Here is a 19,795-nt window from a genome sequence, read left to right as displayed (position 1 = left end):
ACGAGAGGGCTTCGAAAGAAAGGGACCAATACGCACATGGACCGGCAGTGATTGCTGTGTACTGTTGCCGATATTGAAGGTGGATCGCTGGAAGGATTTTGCATTCATTAAACAAAGGTACTTCTCTGTCGCCCGCTTCTTCTAGGGTAGGTCACAATTTCCCAAATTTCAGATCTGGATGAGCATGAACTGACACGATTGCACTTCATGTGCAGAATGGCAGACTGACGGAAGAGGTTGCTCGCTAGATGTTACTGACAGAAAGGCGTGGGTCTGGCAAGACAGCGACTGTCCCACGAGTGCGGCTTTCGCTTTCGAATTTTCACCGATGGACATGAGCCCTTCACTACTGTCTTCGTCCCACGTTCTTTTTCTCCTTCTCCTTGTCCTTCTCCTCCTCGCTTCCTCCTCCTCCTCTTGCTCACTCACACTTCCTCCTCTTCCCTCCTTCGCATTGAACTGATTTCATGCAACAATGCGGCTGAGATCCAGCATCACGACGCCTACTCGTCTTGAGGACGAGGAGCCTGTCACTCCTAACAACCGCAATGGCACCAAACCCGCTCACCCTGGTCTGATGAAAGCCAAAGCTACCCCCTTCAACCCTAACAATCCTCCAGCGGCCTTCCCGTCTCTCCCACTGACATCAATGGCAATGTCTGTGGAGAACAAACCTGTGTCTGAAGCTACGACTACCGGGGACAATGAGACAGAGAACTCCCTCCCTGACCAGGGCAGCCTCGCCGGCATTACTTCGGACATTCATGGACAGGAAGATTCCCAGATTCAGACAAGCCAGATCGGTGTGAAAGTCGAGCAAGACGACACTCAGCAAGACCAGACTCACGAAGAAGTGACTCAGAAAGACGGATCAGCTGACGATGTCGTGGCGCGGGCGACTGCCAACCAAGACAGTGCAACAACCGCGACGTCCTCGACCACCACTCAGGTAACACCAAAATCCTCGTCAATGGAGACTGTGACTAACTCGTGCTTGGTAGACTGTAAGCAATAATGACCAGACTGCTGAGCGCGATTCGAACCCCTCCCAGCAGACACTGAGTAGTGGTGCGGCTCACGGAATTGAGAACCAAAATGCAGCAGCAACCACGATGTCGACAACTAATGACTCTCGTGTAAGGCAATCGTTCTTCGTTATCGAGACTCTAACTGATCCATGCATTGCAGGCCGTGCGGCGAGTCAACTGGAACGAATTGTCCCTTTCAATGCAGTACCATATCTACAAGGCTCTTAAAGAGTATCCTGTGCACCCGAGACACATAATTCGACTCTTGGGCATGAACCCGAGTCAATTTGCTCAGATCGAGCATGCTGTTAGCTTGAGAGCTCTGCATCCAGCTTCGCTCGTGGACCTCTGGGCGTTCTGTGCAAGTATCAGCATACCCATTCCAGGCATCCAGCCAGGCATGGACGGCTACCAGATCATTGACCCCGACGTCTTCAAAGAGTACGCCGCTTATTTCACCTTTACTTGCAAGTACGACTGTGCCTTCGACGGTGAAGTCCGCCTTGCCAGGAGGTTCTTGATGGATCACAATCTCTCACTCGCCTTTATGGGACAATGGGAGCTCGATCCGTATGGCAGCGCATTTCTCCAGTTCGTCCCTCATGTGCCAAGCACCCGCATGACTCCCTTGGCAAGAGCCTCAAATGTCCCACGACCATTGTCTGATCCAGTGCAGAATCCTGCTCTACTTCCGGTTCGCGGGCGACCTGGACTCATTAACCCTGTTAGGCCGAGCCAGCGAGCAGTCACAGCAAGAAATGCTCTTCGTCACCCAGCCTTGCGTGGTCAGCCTGTCCTCCCTTCTGATCCAGCCGCCGCTCAACACGCTCGTGAGTTGGTCGATCAGAGAACTCAGCCAGCAGGACGACAACGTCATCCCCTTGCTCAGGTCTCTACGCCTGGAGAGTCACCCACTCCTCCTCAGACCGGACAGCATGGCGCACAAGACATCGTCCAGCCAGTGCCTACAGTAACCAGAAACGCTGCTTCTCGACGAACCCGACAGTCCCGCTTGAGATCGTCAGGTGCGCCTTCTCCACCCGACCTGGCGAATGTGCCAATCTCCAGCAACACAAACTCTCATCAAGACCTACCATCTGGCTCAAAGTCAAAGAACGCGCCACAGCGTACAAAGGGCAGCCGCCCTCAAAAGAAGGCTAATGCGAAGAGAGGTGACGTGACCGTGCAGGACCAGTCGACCTCGAGCCCTACGTCGGCCTCTGTGCGCTTGGTTCTTAAGATCGACAAGAAAGATGGTTTGGCTCAAGTCGTTCGAGACGCACCGTCAAAGACAGCTGATGCCACTTCTTCGACGGGTGCTCTCAAGGGTACAGCGGCGTCTGATGTAGCCCAGAACGATACCGTCCACGCCCCTCCGACTGTTTCTGCTAGAGCCCTGCCTTTTTCTACCACGATGTCCGGCTTCAACCGTGGTCTGATGATGGGATTTCCTTCGAGCTCAGTTGCTGCCGGCGCAGCTGATAGCGTCTTCGCTATTCCTGCAATACGTGCTCCGGCTAACCGTGATGCAAATCTTCACCATCTGATCAAGGCCGCTCCGGAACATCCAAAGAGAAAGGCTTCCCAATCGGACATTCGTTCAAGGGCTAGCAAGGCTCCCCGGACGAAGGTCGCTGATACTGACGCGACCCCTGCACATGGACTCGTGGCTGCTGGCATAGACAATACTGATCGCCTTGATAGCGAAGCAAACGAGGCTTACGATTTTGGCAATTATCTGAGGGACATTGCTAGTGCAATCGATCACCGACCCCTACCATCTCCCACTTTCTCTGCCATTTCCGAGAATGCAGATCTGCCCGAGTTCCAAGCGCTTCTCGAACCAGTCAAACACCGCCTGCGTGGCAAGCCTGGCGAGGCCCTAGCCTTTAGCATGGTGGCAACTTCCGAGGGAGGAGATGTTGCTGTGTCGACACCTTCGACACCCGTTGCAGAGCTGCATCTTCTTCAGAATATCCCTTCACCTACAGCCAGCGGAACGGGTGAAAGTGTTCATGATGGCACCAGCAAGAAGAGCAGCATCCCGACCGAGACCAGCAAGAAGCCCATGAACAAGCTGCAGAAGCTCAAACTCATCGTCGGTCCGCTCAGCCAAACTCCTACCCTTCGCCGCTCAGGCCGAAACTCAGCATCTGTCCGTGGCAGTAGCTCCACCATGGGTACTGGAATGGTTGGTCATGCACGCACTCCTGCCACCTTGACCTCTACTACGCTCGAGGCCACCAAGGAGGAGGCAGTCAAGCGGCGGAGATCGGCTAGATTGGCCAGAAAGTCTTTGGTGAAGAATGAGGAAGAGAACTGATGTTGGCGGTCCAACGCCGCTGAACGGCTGATGGTTCTCACATCAATCTAAGTAAGTTGCAGAAGGTCGTTGAGTCACAGGAACACGTCGGTGGAACCGACTCGTGCAACAGAGTTTCTTGAATAACATTGTTGTGCTGTGTCGGGAATACCATCGTTGGTTCATGCGTGACACCCACAAAAACACATGTATTAAGTATTGATTCCAGCAAAGAAGGCGACAGACAGTGACCGTGACATTGGAGTTCGATCGATGGCGATGTTGACACTGGAGGCGGGGCCTGGTCAAAGACGACAATGACCATGACAATGGAGTTTGATGGTCAACGGCGACGGTGGCAATAACATTGGAGCTCGATGGCAACAGGCAACAGTGAACATGGCATTGGAGGTTTCATGACCGGAGGCAACAATGACAATGACAGTGGAGCTTGACGATCAACTTGGCACGGAAAGGGCTGAAGCAGTTCAACACTGCAAAGCAGACTTCATGTAGCTGCCTACCCCTAGCTAGCTAGGTAGTCCCAAGCACTGAGAAGCAAATGATAGGAAATCTCCCCTCACCAGCATCGGCCCTTGTGACTCTCTACAACTTACCCAGCCCCTCTCGCTCTTTCTTCAAAACGAAGAGATTCCTCGTCCCATCATTTCTTACCCGCCCTGCGCGCCCGATCTTCTCCCCTTCCCAGGCCGAAAACTGCCTCAACGTCTCCTCATCGCCGTGGTTGGCGACAAACCGATAACCGTTCCCCTTCAACCGGCCCACAATATACGCCCGCAGGGGCGCGCCATCGCGGTTGAACTCCACGGTATACGTTTCGACGACGGCCTCGGTTTCGCCATTCCCTTCCACCTCGACGCGCGCCACCACCTTCGGCACAGACAACCCCGTCACATACGCGGGCAGGGGATCTGCTTGCGGGTACGGCAGTCCGGCTTTCCGCCGCATGGTCGACAGGCAGAGGACGTGCTGGTAGGTCATGACGCCGCCGTTGGCGAGGACGAGGCCGTGGCGGCCGTGGCCGGCGCGGAGGAGGCGGGTCATTTCGGTGATGGCCTATTATACCGCGGAAAACAAGGGATGTGAGAATAGCGCAAAGAAAAAGGCTTCGCAAAGACAATACAAATGGAGGGGAAACCGCCAAAGAGAAACGTCTCACGTACATGCATGGAGTAATTGTTCCCGGCGCCGCCGAAGCTGGTCAGCCCGCCGAGGATGGTGAGTGGTTTTGGCCCGCGCGTGATTGGGAGGTTGAGATGATGGGCCGCGATTTTGGGGACGATTGGGAAACACCTGCGAGTGGCGAGTGGTGTGTTAGCGGATGCGCCATCATTGATCGTACAAAGCTAAGGAGAGGTGGATGAAACGTACGAGTAAAAGTCGTATAGGTCGATATCTTCCTTTGTCAAGCCGGATACGTGCAGGCCGGCGTCGATGGAGCGTGAGATGGACGGGCTGGAATGATAGTTCGGACGTTCCCAGACTGTATCAATTCATTAGACCGTGTCAAGGCAATACCAAAAGCCAAGGAAAGCAGGCGGGTGGGAATCGTACAGTTGTCGCTGTCCTGCGTGCCGGCACCGCCGAGGGCATATATCCATTTTGTTCTTGGAACGCCCAGTTCCTCCGCGTGCGCCACTGAAGTCAGCACACACGCGCCGGCGAGGTTGATTGTGTTGAAGGCGTTCATCAGCAGCGGATCTGTCGTGCCCGGTTAGCCGTACTCTACATTCATCATTCAGTCTGCCACAGCAGAACGCCACCGCGGGACATACAAGGAAAACAAATCATCCTGTTCCTCTTTGTGACCGTGCCGATCACCTCCTTGCTCGCGGCCGGCTTGCCGTAGTTCCACGCGTAGGGCTGCTTTTCCGCGACTTTGGCAAATTCAGCGTACAGCTGGGCCGACTCCTCGTGGTTCTCGGCGATGGATTGCCCGCGGTTCGCGCGGAACCCGTTCTCAAACAGCGGGTACACGTGGATCGGGGCACCGATCGAGTGCACGGCGCCAATGTCCTTGCCCAGATCTCGACCCGTGGGTGAGAAGACCGAGTTGACGCTCTCCTTTGTCCTTGTCCAGCCTGGCGGCGGTAACTTCTTGGCCGCCGCAAATGCTGACAGAGATGCCAGCGCCTCGCCGCCCGTGATGACGGCGACTTTGGTTTCGCCCTGCGAGATCCTCCGTGCGGCCTGGTCGAAAAGTTTGGCCGGCTTGTTCCCGCCGTGCTCGCTGTAGAACTGGTGTCGTGCATTGACGCCTAATTTTCGAGAGATGTCCCCTGGTAGATCGTCGTAGGGCCAGGTCCATGTGCGGACGACATCGATGCTGTCGATGGCGGATTGGAGTTGTTGGCGTTTGTCGTCTGGTAGACCGGTGTCGCTTAGCGCGGTGGAGATGGCGTTGAGCATGAGTGTTAGTGGTTCGTGGCCGTCGGCGAGGGATGTGGAGCGGTTGACGAAGTCGCCTACGCCGACTATGATGGGGATTTGGGACATTGTGCTTGGACGTCACGGCGTGGGTATTGGAAGCGAGACGGATCAGGCTGTTCAGAATCAGGGACGACACCTTTTCAGAACGAGAACATATGAAAGAGCGTATATCATATCATCGTCGTGCCGATATCAAGGTAGGTATGTTTCTGGGAAGCACTACTCGGCCATGCTCCATGTTCCATGCTGACAACCGCCGCAAGCCGAGGTTGAAGATGGCCGCCCGTCCCGCCGGAACAGCTTTGTACGCCAGGCAAGGCTGTCGACGGCAAGGCATTTCATCTTCAGACAAGCGTTTGGATGATTGATATGATGGAAAAGCTAGGTGTCTGGAGCGATCACAAGGTGTGTGTGGTGGTCGACCTATATACCCAAAAGATTCTCGTCTGGATATAAGCCAATTTTGCCCTTCTTGGAGATGGGTCCCCTCCATACATCCGCGGTTCATATCCCAGTGACAGCACACAGAGTGCCGCCAGAATTGATGTGTTTCCTAGCGACGATATAAAGTTGGAAAAGTGCTGTGCTTGACAGCCACGAGATCCACGAGCTCAAATGCTGTGTCCTTGTTTGGCGTGCCCGCACCAACCGAGGATGGACGCGCCGTGTCATCGTACTCGTACTCGTACTCCGTACTAGTACCCAGCTCTTTGCAAAGATCTTAGCGGCGATTGACGCGCTCCGCGTAAAGTGGGTGGCAGCGCGTTTCGCCACTTGTCGTAGTGTCGTCACCACAATTTTGAAGCAAGGGGTAAATCTGGCCGTCCCTGAATGATAACCGCAGGATGGGAGCCTCGAATCCAGGTGCTAGGCCAATGCAAGCCAATGGCACCCGCTGGCCCATAAATCGGCGTTGAAGCACAGCAAAAGCGAGGGCTGTGCGTTTGACGCAGATCTAGCTGCGCGTAACCGGCACTGTTTGCTGAGCAATCCTCCCCCGACGTCCTCAAGCCCCAACATAGTGGTGTACTGCTTCTTGCGTTGGCCAAGGCCTGACCTGCCACGGACATGTCTACAAGCTCGACCACTTCAGAGCCGATGTCACCAGCCATGTCGAATGCCAAAAGCACACCGGCATCATCACCAACGGATGCGAGTCCTAAGCAGCCGAAGTCAGACGCCAACGAGGAACCGATGGTCAAGAGCGAGAATAAGATGGGAGTGGATGAGGAGGACGATGAAGCCATGGACCATAAGTCTCGTGCGCTCACCAACCTTCTGAAGACAAGCTCTGTGTTTGTTGCGATCATGGCAGACAAGATGAAGCAACAGCAGGAGCAAAATCAAGAGCAGGCGAGAAAGGCGGCTGCGAAGCAAAAGAATGATGCAGCCAAATCTTCAGAGACAAAAAGCGCAACGAGACGATCATCAAGGGCGCATGCTGCTGGAGAGTTCGACAACGGGAAGAACTTGCCGGAGCAGGAGAAGCGAACCACACGAGGTCGCGGACGCCCATCCAAAAAGAATAATGCCGCCAAGAAGAACATTGTTGACTATTTCGACTCGGAGGCCGTGAAGGCCGCCAAAGACGGGCCCACAGTCCAGGAGGCGCTTGCAGAAGCTGCAGACGAGTATGAAGGAGAAGGACTCGGCGCTCAGGATCTTGTCGCCACCGAGCAACCCTCTCTAGTTACGGGCGGCCAGATGAAGAGATATCAGCTAGAAGGATTGGAGTGGCTGAAGTCGCTCTGGATGAATGGCCTTAGTGGTATTCTGGCGGATGAAATGGGCCTTGGGAAGACGCTGCAGGCCATCTCAATGATCGCGTTCTTCAAGGAGAACAACATATCCGGTCCTTTCCTGATTGCGGCTCCGTTAAGCACCGTGCGGAACTGGGTCGAAGAATTCAAGCACTGGACTCCCACCGTCAATACTCTTCTCTACCATGGCAGCAGGGACGACCGTGATGCAATGAGGCGAAAGAGGATGAAACTACAGGATCAGACCAAGTGGGACTTCCCCGTTGTCGTCACGAGCTATGAAATCTGCATGAACGACAAGAAGTTCTTGGCCAACTACCAGTGGAGATACATAGTCGTGGATGAGGGGCATCGCCTGAAGAATATGAACTGCAAGCTGGTCAAGGAGCTGATGACATACAATTCCGCAAACCGATTGCTGATCACCGGCACGCCACTTCAAAATAACATCGCGGAACTCTGGTCACTGCTGCATTTCTTGTTACCGGAGGTTTTCAACGACCTCGACAGCTTCGAAAAGTGGTTCGACTTCTCCAGCGTTTTAGAGGACAAGGAAGAGGCTGATGGCAAGTCCCTGAAGCACAAGAACAACCTGGTCTCCACCATGCACGCCATCCTCAAGCCGTTCCTGCTTCGGCGCGTCAAGACCGATGTTGAGTCGTCCCTTCCAAAAAAGCGAGAATACATTCTGTACGCTCCATTGACTTCAGAGCAGAAGGAACTGTACCGGGAAATTCTTGCCGGTACCAGTAGGTCATACCTCGAAGACAAAGCAGTTGAGCGGATCGAGGCAAAGAGCCGAACTGCTTCCCTCAAGCGCAAGGCCAATTGTAGCGGTCGCTCCACGCCAGCAAAGAGCATCAAGCCCAGTCGCGACTCGACGCCTGCATCTGTCGCGTCAAATGGTTCTATTCGGCGAGGTCGAAAAGCAGCACGCACCAGCTATCGCGATGTGACCGACAGTGAGTTCAACGCTCGTCTTCGCCGAATAGAAAAAGGTGAAGAAGGGCTCAGCCTCGATCGTGCATCGCCCGGCCCCGACTCGCGAGAAATATCGTCTGACGAAGCAGGAGAGCTCGAGCGTGTTCAGACCCTCAAACTCGCGAAGAAGGAGATGTCGTCCAAGAAGCTGCAAAACCCTGTCTTGCAACTTCGACTCGCATGCAACAGCCCGCACAACTTCTACTGGCCCTGGAAACCGACCACACTTGCCGAAGAGGAATCCGGTGACTTTCCACAAGTCGACGAAAGCCTGGTCCAAGCCTCTGGCAAGATCCTCCTGCTTGACACACTTCTGCCCCGACTTTTCAAGCTTGGTCACAAGGTCCTCATTTTCAGCCAATTCAAAACCACGCTCGACATTCTGGAAACCTACGCAGCTGACCTGCGTGGCTGGAAAGCCTGTCGAATTGACGGCTCTGTGGCGCAGGAAGATCGCTATGCCCAGATCACCAGCTTCAACACGGACAAGTCCTACAACCTGTTCCTCCTGTCTACTCGGGCTGGTGGCCAGGGAATCAATCTCACTGCAGCTGACACTGTTGTTCTGTTCGACTCGGACTGGAATCCGCAACAAGATTTACAAGCTATGGACCGCGCACATCGTATTGGGCAGACGAAGCCTGTGATCGTATATAGGCTAGCTACACGCGGAACGGTGGAGGAGACATTGCTCTTCAAGGCTGACTCGAAGCGTAAGCTCGAGAAGTTGGTCATTCAGAAGGGCAAGTTCAGGTCCCTTCTTTCGTCGGGTGTTGAAGTGGATGATATCAAGGGCGTACTAGTGGATGATGAGTTTGAGAAGTATGACGTCGCGCACTTCGAAGACGAAGACAAGGGAGCCACGCCAACAGGCAGGAAGAGACGAATATTAGGCGAAGATGAACTGAAGATCTTGACGGATCGGACAGATAAGGCCTATGAACGAGCTGAAAAGGGCCTGGATATCGGCGGCGAAGGACAGGCCTTCAAGGTTGCAGAGACTCAAAGAGGTCAAGGGACGACAGGCGATGTCCTTGATGACTTGACGGTCAGGAGAAAGGCGTAGGGGTCCACAGATTGTTTGGTACTTTTCACCAGCTCTTGGGTAGCTCTTTATGACACGCAGCTGTTGGATGGTTATGTTGAGTAATGAGCAATCTGGACAGCAATGTGCACCTGGCCGATCAGGCCGCATGATCCCAGTTTCATCTTCACATCTTGCAAACTTTTCGGGCGTGTACGGAGTAGTACTGTACGGGAAGGGGCCTCAAGTACAGCCTGACACGTGAGTAAGCGCAAGCAAGGCTGAAGGCTGCGTCACACCTTCCTTTTGAGGCAAATCTTCGGCGAGACAAGTTCAATTTTCTCTTCTAAACTTCAACGCGAGCAGGATCTGGCCAGCAGCTTCGGCATCCTTTCGAGTTGGCGGATGCATCTTGTTGTATGACATGTCCGGGTGAAGCCAACAGAACTCTTCCGGCTTGGGGGTTGCCTTGCGTGGCGCGACTCCCTTTTCTTGAAGAACAACTTGTCTCATTCCACTCTTCGACGCAGTTTGGCCTATCAGCAAGCATGATCTGAATTATACACATATTTGTGGAGAAGCGAGGAGAACTAAGATATTCACTAGAGCATAAGAGGTACAAGCCACCGTCACCCGGACTGGTGGACAGCCGAGAATGTGCCTGATATCGCGACCATCTCCGCAATTCAGCCGGACGGCATGGCCAAAAGTAGAAGTCCGTGCTTGGTCAGGTAACATGGATGTGTTGAAAGAAGCATTCCACTGGACCGAAGGCACGATCTCTCTTTCCCTCTTCGACCGTAGCCTGGTACCTCTCCATCGTGACCACACTGTCACTCTTGCACACCCAACCGGAGTTTTGTAGCCTCGAAGCTTTTGCCCTGGATCTCAACAGCCATGCTGCTCTCCAAGGATAATCGGCTTCATTATACCTACGACTCAGAACATGTTCAGATTGAACCATGGGGTCCGAATGCCCTCCGCGTGCGTGCCACAAGGTTCCACACTCTGCCACTAGAGAACTGGGCTCTGACCATCACGCCACCAAGGACAGATGTCTCCATCTCCGTTCCTGGCGACCATGCATCTATCACGAACGGCAACATTACGGCGACGATCTCCAGGGCTGGAAAGATAATCATCAAGGATGCCAAGGGCGAGCGGCTTTTGGAAGAGTATCACCGCAATCGTGCCGATGTTGAGGATCCAAAGTGCAGTGCCTTAATGGTTGAAGCACGAGAGTTCAAGCCGTTGCTTGGGGGCGACTATCACTTGACCTATCGACTTGAGTCTATCGACCGCAAGGAGAAGATCTACGGCATGGGCCAGTATCAGCAGCCGTTCCTCGATCTCAAAGGCTCTGACCTGGAGATGGCCCAGCGCAACTCCCAGGCGAGCGTCCCATTCATGTTGTCGAATCTTGGATACGGTATGCTTTGGAACAATCCTGCCGTTGGCCGAGCCGTCCTAGGAAAGAACACGATGAGCTTCGAGGCGTATTCGACAAGGGTCCTCGACTATTGGATCGTTGCATGCGACACTCCAGCCCAGATCATCGAGTCGTATGCCGATGTCACCGGCAAAGTCCCAATGATGCCGGAGTATGGTCTTGGCTTTTGGCAGTGCAAGTTGAGATACCAGACTCAAGAAGAGCTGCTTGATGTTGCGCGAGAGTACGAGAAGCGAGGCTTGCCATTGGATGTGATTGTGGTGGACTTCTTTCATTGTACACTCGTTCGGTGCTCGTTAGCAATTGTGTGAAGGCTGACGACATTATGACTAGGGCCAAAACAAGGCGAATGGAAGTTTGACCCGGTGTATTGGAAAGACCCCGGTGAGTCAGCCATGCGTAGGCTCCTGTCGACGTGGAAGGAGTCTTCGGCAGAGCCGTCGCCGGAACCCCAATTCCCGCTTGAGCCCTCAAAATCGAAATTTGCATGTGAATTTTCTTTCAAATCAGCGGACTCTGCAAAGGACCCAACTGTCAAAGTTGAAGAATGCAGTTCTGACGAGATGCCGTGAGTCTCTCATCACAGAAGCCATGGTCAAGGAACTCCGGTCGATGGATATCCAACTCCTCGTTTCGATCTGGCCGACCGTTGACAAACGCTCGGAAAACTACGACTTCATGCTGGAGCAAGGCCTGTTGATCAGACAGGACCGCGGACTGCGCATAGCTATGGATTTCCAGGGCGAGACGGTCCACGCCGACTTTACCAATCCTGCCACACGCGATTTTGTATGGCGCACGGCGAAAAACAATTACTACGACAAGGGAGTCAAGATGTTCTGGCTCGATGAGGCAGAACCGGAGTACAACGTGTATGACTTTGACATTTATCGATATCACAGTGGGACTGTGTTGAGCTCAGGAAATGCTTACCCGGTGGAGTACGCGAGGGCTTTTTTTGAAGGGATGAGGCGAGACGGGAGGCAAGAGGAGATCTGCAACCTCATCCGCTGTGCGTGGGCCGGAAGCCAGAGGTTTGGGACTTTGCTATGGAGTGGTGACATTGCGAGCAGTTGGGAGAGCTTTCGGGATCAATTCGCGGCAGGATTAAACGTTGGCATTGCGGGTATTCCCTGGTGGACCACAGACATCGGTAGGTCTTTGTCTCTAGTGTGGTTCGGAGACCAACCCTGACTCAGGCAGGCGGTTTTCACGGCGGAAACCCCCAGCATGCCGACTTCCGCGAGCTCTGCACAAGATGGTTCCAATATGGTAAGCTCCGGTCCAAGGTTTCGTCCCATCACACAACTGAACATGATGGTACAGGCTGCTTTTGTCCTGTCTTCCGCCTCCACGGTGACCGCGAGCCCAAGCAACCTCAACACGGCACGACTGGGGGCGCAACATGTCTCTCAGGTGCACCAAATGAGATCTGGTGCTATGGCGAAGAGTGCTACGAGATCATGAAGAAATATCTTTTCCTGCGCGAGAGGCTCCGGCCATATATCCGTGGACTCATGGCTCAAGCACATGAGAAGGGCACACCTGTCATACGGCCACTGTTCTTGGAATTCCCACGGGATAAAGAGTGCTGGGAAGTGGAGGACCAGTACATGTTCGGCAGCAAATATCTCGTCGCACCGGTCATGTATAAGGGCATGATCAAGAGAAAGGTCTATCTGCCCAAAGGTGCAAAGTGGAAGAGATTTGATGATGGCCAAGTTCAGAATCCGGATGTCCTCGAGGGAGGCGTGGTTACCGAGGTCGATTGTCCCTTGACTGTGATGCCCGTTTTTGAGAGACAGGATGCGGAATCACTGTCGACACACCATCATGCTTGAGTGTCATGGATGGCCTCGGAAGCGGAGGAGGACCCAGAGGCATGCATGTGAGACATTGTCAGATGCACTGGTCAGTGGCCATCAGCCTTGTAATGATGGGCAAGGCTGGGCGTAAATAGGGGTCCATACTTTCCAACATTACTCCGTACTCGCAACAACGTTCTCGGACAGTCTGTCGCGCTTTCTGACACTGGTCTGCCTCGTAACGTGTGTTGGGATCTTGTAGAGACTACTCATCCCATCCAGTCCGAGGGATGGACTTGGGCGCGGCTCCGGACTTCAATGTATTGACATTCGGCATCGGCCCAACGGATGCCGCGCCATACATGCTATACACTGTGCATCCCAGCCCGATTCTACTCGTTCTGGACGATTCCGGGTCATGGCGACATGAGGGCAGAGGCGACATATCGACTCGCTGAGTCAGCATGCTGCTTGATGCCCGTCGCTGGACTAGCTCCAAATTAGACTAGCTGCCGCTTTAGCGCAGAGCTTAACTTCAGCATCTTGCTTGATCGCTCTTTGTTATTGAGCATCACGCGTGCGTAACGTCGGGAGGAGCATGCCGAAGGCAAGTGCACGCGGCTGCCATTCTCTACTCAATGTGCGAAAAGTACTGCATGGTGTGATGTCTTTTAGATCTGCGCATTAACCTGTACGTTCATGTACAGGTGGATGATTGGACGGACTGTCGTCGCGTTTAATGAAGGACTTGTCTGCTTGTTCGCGTGATCGAACGCCAATGCCGAAGTCGAAGTCGAAGCCGAAGTCAAATTCGGACGTGGGCTCCATTCACGTACCACCAGCACCGGGCTATAGGTGGGTGAACCCGACTGAAGTTCAAGATTGTTCCAATATGCCCACAGGTTCACGAGCACACAGTGCTTGCAGTGGGTGCAACGGAAGTCATATTCAGCTCTGATCAAGGTCCGTCCGGGAGCGTCCAGCTTTCGGTCTACCTTCGGATTAGCTTCGGGCTAGCCTGGCGCGTGCCTTTCTCCTCTTCCACGGCTGGGAAGGAAGGGAAGAGGCGCCACCGTGCTGATGGCAGTTGCTGAGGGAAACTGGGATGCACCCGTCCTCACTCCTATTGACTGCTTTGTTTCAAGACATCGACTAGCATCGACGGGATTAATTCTGCACGTCGCTCACCCTGCTGGCTCTGGGTCCCCAAGTCCTCCCCTCGTGGCCAAGGAATGAGCTGTGGTTGCGATTGCCCGGGCGGTTACCTCTGCGGTACTGTACGAGTTGCAACGGAGTACACACCCTCACAAACCGAGCGACAGGCCGCATACGTTCACAGACCCAGATATCAACCTGGTCCCCAGTACTACTGTAACGACCTGTGCGAAAACGGAGGGGAAAGGCAGTAGAGCTGTCACGCCTGCAGCATCCTTGTACCGCACAAGGCACATTTGCTATACGCAATGATCACCTTACCGGTACGGCTCGTGGGTTCATTCACGTAGCCGATTCTCAGATGTTGTGCCTTTCGACAACCTGCCACAATCACCACAGGGTCTCGCTGGTACCCTCCAGCTTTCGCCACAATGCCTCGCCCAGTACCCTCCCGCACTCACTATGTTGCCACTTCTGGTACCCAGGCTCGGCCGGAGCGGCTGTTCAAAGTCAATCCTACTCCTGTCGTTCCGCCGACATGCCCCAAGAGATCGGCGTTACTTGCAGCCTGAACTGACCGGCATCGCCATCTGGATGTCGCAGTGTGTCGAGTCGATCCGAGTTTGAGTAGGCCTGCGAGACCCCTTCTACCAAGAGTCGCTGTCCAACTTGGCGCTGAGGCGATAGCAGGCCCTGGTCCCCATTCGACGGGATGTATACTCTTCTGTCGGTCTAGGCAACAGCGTCGCCCAATTTCAGGAGACTACCAACGCCGTTTCTTGCATCGGGTATCCGCATCCTTGGCACTTGCTGCATCCCAGTGTCGTCTTGGAGCCTCGTCGATGCCATCGACAGCCGCATGTCGGCTAATCGAATTGCCCAGGCCACCACGAGGTAGGTGGCGACGGCTTGCCAGGTTAGATCGCAATGGTTAAGCGGGATGAGCGGCTCTAGCCCAAGAGAATGTCTTCCTTTGTGCCCACGAGCCAATCGGTCTATCTGATCGCTATGTGGTCATGCGTGCCCCTACGGGGTCCACGCACTGCCCGAGTTCTGGGGCACACAACCAAATTTGGGCCACACTAAGCGGCGTCTTCCAGCCGAGCAAAGGGCATGCTCATACTGTTTTGGTGCCTGGGACCTGCCTTGACACCAAAGTCAGCTGGCGGAGACGCGCGCTGGTTAAACATTCATCCACTGTGCAGCGTCTCTGCGAGCAGTAACCTTGCGAGACTGTGAGCGCAGTAATTGTGGCCGTCCAGACGGCAGGGCAGGAGTCTCATTCAGCTTGTTGTCGTGTACGGGCTCGATGTTGGACGAGAAGCCACTGGAAGCTTTGGTCTTGTGCCCGGCCTTAGTCGGCAACAACAAGCGACGATTTTCACCCACTGGTGTTGGCAGTGGAACCCACCAGCATTGCAACGGCTGTGGTGTTTGATAGCACACGCGATAACCTACCGTACATTCACAGCGTACGGCAGCTTGCCTCCAAGCGTTGATCAGGATATGATAAAGCTCAACTGCTCACATGCTACGGCAAATCGTCGGTGCCGAGAGATGGAATAAAGGGGAGAACAGCTATTTTGCAGTTTCGGGCTGGACTCCGTGGGCCGCTTTGTTACAACATTTAGCCCGAATGTTCCCGAGTTGGAGCTTCAGATCAGATATAAAGATCGGAACAAATCGACAAGGGTCTTCAACTTCTTCCAAGGCTCAAAGCTATGGGAGAAAGGATATTGCCACCTCTCTGAGGAGCAAGTTTTGCAGGTGACTAGGGGTCTTGAGGCTGGCCTGGCCTGGCTTCATGCATATCGCCACAGACCACATGCTACTGTGCGCCTTCGATTGTGTGAGATCTTGACAATTCCTGATTGGCCCTGAGAAGGCATCCTTTAACGCCGCTGATCAGGGTACCGACCGCCGATTCATGGTCCAGACAATCTCCACCTGTTCCACTGCTCTGCGAGTATGGTCTTTCGATGCGACAGCAGCGGTCTCGCGGCGTTGTCTCTGCTTGTGGGAAATGGCTTGTGAGGGAGACCTGAGTGTTGACGTCCAAACTAGATCAGGATCTCAATCGAGGTAAGAGGCGAGCAGCTCGGCTAGGCGTACCGACGAGGAAATGGCGGCCGCTGATGTTGCCAAGCAATGCGCCAGTGACCTGTCGCTGGGTTGTTACGATTTCGGCTTATTTGTTCAGCCGGTATGGAGCGAACACCAGTCCTTTGGTATCGTTGTGGTATTCAGAGCAATAAGCCTTCGAGCAAAGCACGGTGCAAACCAGCGTCTCGTGCCCCTGATGCCCGGAAATTGCCATGCTTCTCTTGCCCCAGACCCCGGATTCTGCGAGGAGCCAGGTACTCTGGGCAGTCTCTTATGGAGACATGCGTCTGGGATTGCTCTTGGCTGGCGTCAAATGTTGGTCAACTCGCAAAGGGACTTGGACTGCAGTAACATGGGTGGCATTCGACTCGCTGGCTGGCGCTGTGCATCGTGAAAAAGACAGGCGTACTTGTCTGGGAAATCGTTTAGGCGTACACAGCAGGAATACGAGATACATGCAAGATAACCCGGCGGATGGTAATCAGCTGGCAGTCATCGCAGTCACCAACGGAAGATGGCGCCGGTGAACCTTCCAATGAGCAACTCCACCCCCGCATGGCACAGGTGCCGTTGCGGGCCTCCCCCGGGGCTCATTGGTGGGGAGGCCGCCTTGACATGGCAATCAAGCTCCACCGCCGGGCGCCCAGACTCTTGGCGGCTGTGGGTTGCAGCGTGCGTTGTGTACGGGCGGGTTCGTCCCTGCGCTCGCACTTTCACTCGCACCTGCTGCCATTCGCCTGCGCCCACGCTTTCTATTGTCCTCCACACTTTCGCCTTCCTCCAACCTGCATCTTTCCTGTCCTCTCATGCCGCAATCAGAGTTCCTCCAGTGCCCGATGCGGCAGCTCGCCGCCAGCCTTCTCCACGGACCAGTGTCTGGCTGATCGTCTGTCCCCGGTTTCTAGACCAAAACTTTCTGTACTGTGATCCTGGTCAGCCAAGGCCATGCACATTAACGAACATACGAGACAAGCACTATCCCTAGCCTGCCGGCTTCACTGCCGACCAGGGATGGTCTGTCAGCAGCCTGACATGCCTGGTTATATGTCCTGAGCCCTTGCCACATCTTATCAATGGTCCTCTCAGTCTTCACTCGACTCTTCAATTCTCTCAATCCATCTTCTGCTTAGCCTTTGCCTGAGTCTGACCCACCTCTCACACAAGACTATCAAGGACTTCATCACCATGAAGCTCTACGAGAGGGTCAAGGACGATGTTAGAAACGACGTGAACTGGAACCGGGTGGCACGCGTTGGCGCCCGAGGAATCCGCGCTGCTCCGTCAGCAGCAGGAAACTATGTCATCGAGAAGGTCCCCATTGTTGGATGGCTACCTCGCTACAACTATCGATGGCTCCTGACAGATTTCGTGGCGGGATTGACTCTGTCGCTCATGTTGATTCCCCAGAGTCTCGCCTACGCCAAAATCGCCAAAATCCCCGTCCAGTACGGGCTGATGTCCTCGTGGTCACCAGCTGTCATTTACACGTTCATGGGCACATCCAAAGGTACGGTAGTCTCGTCGGCTGCGGTACCCCAGATCACCGGACTGACACTGCTGCAGATATGTCGACGGGACCAACTTCACTGATTGGGCTGCTCACATCAGATGTGGTTGACGACCTTGTGGAAGAGGGCTACTCGCCCGAAGCCATCTCCTCTGCGGTTGCCCTCTCGATGGGCATCTTCATGGCTGCCATGGGCTTTTTGAAGCTCGGTTTCCTCTTAGATTTCATCTCCTACCCTGTCCTCACGGGCTTCATTTCCGCTGTGGCCATCACCATCGGCCTCGGTCAGGTTGACAACCTCATCGGAGAAGACAATGTCGGAGACGGGACTGCAAACATCATCCACGACGTCTTCACCAATTTTGGAACCTGCAACGGTCGCGCAGCTGGTATGGGCATTGCCAGTGTCATCCTCTTGGTCTCACTGCAGAAAGCTGGTGAACGATGGGGTAGCAAGAACAGGGTGATTTGGTTCATGTCCATCACTCGCGCTTTTATTGCTCTTCTCCTGTTTACCGGTATCAGCTATGCTGTCAACAAGGGAAAGGACGAAGACAACTACCTGTTTGACGTCAGCAAAGTCCCCGCTACCCGCATCAATGCCCCCAAGCCCGTGGACGCAGCGCTCTTGAGCAAAGCTGCCGGTCGCAGTATCGCAGCCTTCCTCGGTGCTTCTATCGAGCATATTGCGATTGCCCGTGCGTTCGGTCTGAGGAACAACTATGTCACAGACCCCAGCCAGGAACTCTGCTACCTCGGTGTGACCAATATCTGGAACAGCTTCTTCACCTGCATGGGTGTGGGAGGAGCCATGTCTCGAACCGCCGTCAACTCGCAATGCCAGGTCAAGTCACCGCTTTCCGGCGTTGTCACCACCGGCGTGATTGTCCTCGCTCTCTACAAATGGACCGGTGCACTATACTGGGTGCCCAAGGCAACCCTCGCGGCCATCATCATCACTGCCATTTGGCCTTTGATCGGCAAACCGAGCACCTACTATCATTTCTGGAAGACCTCGCTCGCCGACTTCCTCGCCTCGATGATCGCCTTCTGGGTTTCGCTGTTCGTCAGCACGGAAATCGGAATTGCCACCGCTGTCGGATTCAACGTCGCCTACGTCTTGCTCCGTCAGGTTTTCATCCGCATCTCCACCGTCTCGGCAGACTCACGCTCGGAGCTGGCGGCCTCGTTGGACGCTGCACGAGGCATGCCACCGAATATCCCCGCGGACACACGGGTCTTCCGCTTCGAGGAATCCTTCTTCTTCCCCAATGTCCAACGCATCAAGCGAGCCATCCTGGATACTGTGCAAACATACCATTCTCCAGAGTACAACTCCCGCAACGGCGAGGAGGCCGAACGCAACTGGTCGGTTGAGGGGGAACGACGCATTGCTCGCCTGCGCAAGAAGGCCAACATCGAGGGGTCCAACCTACCTCCCATCGCCGTGGTCATTCTCGACTTTGCCAAAGTGAACTTCTTTGACACCAGCGCCGTTATCGGTCTCAAGAACTTCCTCGCTGAGCTGAGGCAGTATGCCGGCAAAGGTGTGGAAGTCCGGCTTGTCGCACTGAATGACATGGCGCGAGAACGGTTCGAACGCGCCGGCTGGACGCTGCTTGACGCTGATTCATCCATGGATACCTCGAAGCCAACCAATGTCCGAGTGTTCCGCAGTGTTGGTCAGGCAGTCCAAGCGTCCAGGGCCGCCTCGGAGATTGTCGAGGTGATTGTCAAGAACGATGCGAGCAGTGACGAGAACACCACGGTCACCCACCGTGAGAAGATGTGATACCCCTATGATGGTTTGATGTGAATTTGGAGTTGTCTTCCCAGCCCAAGACTAGGTGTTGACTTGCATGAGTGTATGATTGATGACCGCCTGGAAGGATGATGGGATGGGACGAGCGGCGTACAAGCATTGCGGGAGCAGGCCATCATGCCTGGCAGCAGAAGAGAAGCACCGTCGGAGCAGAACGGGCGACGAGCTTCTGTTATATGAAGTCTTGTGGATACGTCTTATCTATCAGCATATACCAATTTCGTTGACCGTTGACTCTGATCCACCTGCCATGCTCGAAAATGAAGTTCTGAACGTTTAGCCGGCGCCGTGAAATCGCCGCACCGCCAGCCTGACCCGATTTTTCCCACAGGCAGCGGTAAGTGACTAACGATAAGCCACTCATCGACATGTCCAGACCGTTGACCGCCAGGCTGAAATTGCATGTG

At 54.4% G+C, this 19,795-nt stretch overlaps 5 protein-coding genes across 5 annotated transcripts; 4 read left to right on the top strand and 1 right to left on the bottom strand.

The window, feature by feature from the left end:
• Window positions 1-475: 475 nt before the first annotated feature.
• A1O7_00323 (uncharacterized protein) lies at window positions 476-3,351 on the top strand (the record flags this gene model as incomplete). The annotated part of the gene is made up of 3 exons (XM_007754365.1): window positions 476-949; window positions 1,002-1,136; window positions 1,189-3,351. The coding sequence occupies 3 exons, from the start codon at window positions 476-478 to the stop codon at window positions 3,349-3,351; spliced, it is 2,772 nt and encodes a 923-aa protein (XP_007752555.1).
• Window positions 3,352-3,936: 585 nt separating this feature from the next.
• A1O7_00322 (uncharacterized protein) lies at window positions 3,937-5,847 on the bottom strand (the record flags this gene model as incomplete). The annotated part of the gene is made up of 5 exons (XM_007754364.1): window positions 3,937-4,407; window positions 4,515-4,644; window positions 4,723-4,834; window positions 4,906-5,052; window positions 5,127-5,847. The coding sequence occupies 5 exons, from the start codon at window positions 5,845-5,847 to the stop codon at window positions 3,937-3,939; spliced, it is 1,581 nt and encodes a 526-aa protein (XP_007752554.1).
• A 1,044-nt stretch (window positions 5,848-6,891) lies between these two features.
• Window positions 6,892-9,588, top strand: A1O7_00321 (uncharacterized protein; the record flags this gene model as incomplete). The annotated part of the gene is made up of 1 exon (XM_007754363.1): window positions 6,892-9,588. One exon carries the CDS (start codon window positions 6,892-6,894, stop codon window positions 9,586-9,588), a length of 2,697 nt encoding a protein of 898 aa, XP_007752553.1.
• Window positions 9,589-10,443: 855 nt separating this feature from the next.
• On the top strand, window positions 10,444-12,837 carry A1O7_00320 (alpha-D-xyloside xylohydrolase; the record flags this gene model as incomplete). The annotated part of the gene is made up of 5 exons (XM_007754362.1): window positions 10,444-11,272; window positions 11,330-11,380; window positions 11,583-12,149; window positions 12,200-12,268; window positions 12,323-12,837. The coding sequence occupies 5 exons, from the start codon at window positions 10,444-10,446 to the stop codon at window positions 12,835-12,837; spliced, it is 2,031 nt and encodes a 676-aa protein (XP_007752552.1).
• A 4,407-nt stretch (window positions 12,838-17,244) lies between these two features.
• On the top strand, window positions 17,245-19,358 carry A1O7_00319 (uncharacterized protein; the record flags this gene model as incomplete). The annotated part of the gene is made up of 2 exons (XM_007754361.1): window positions 17,245-17,566; window positions 17,623-19,358. The coding sequence occupies 2 exons, from the start codon at window positions 17,245-17,247 to the stop codon at window positions 19,356-19,358; spliced, it is 2,058 nt and encodes a 685-aa protein (XP_007752551.1).
• Between the last annotated feature and the right edge of the window lie 437 nt (window positions 19,359-19,795).

Source organism: Cladophialophora yegresii (assembly GCF_000585515.1).
Source record: "Cladophialophora yegresii CBS 114405 chromosome Unknown aczIN-supercont1.1, whole genome shotgun sequence".
Lineage (NCBI taxonomy): Eukaryota > Fungi > Ascomycota > Eurotiomycetes > Chaetothyriales > Herpotrichiellaceae > Cladophialophora > Cladophialophora yegresii.
This window is presented reverse-complemented; position numbering and strand designations above follow the sequence as displayed.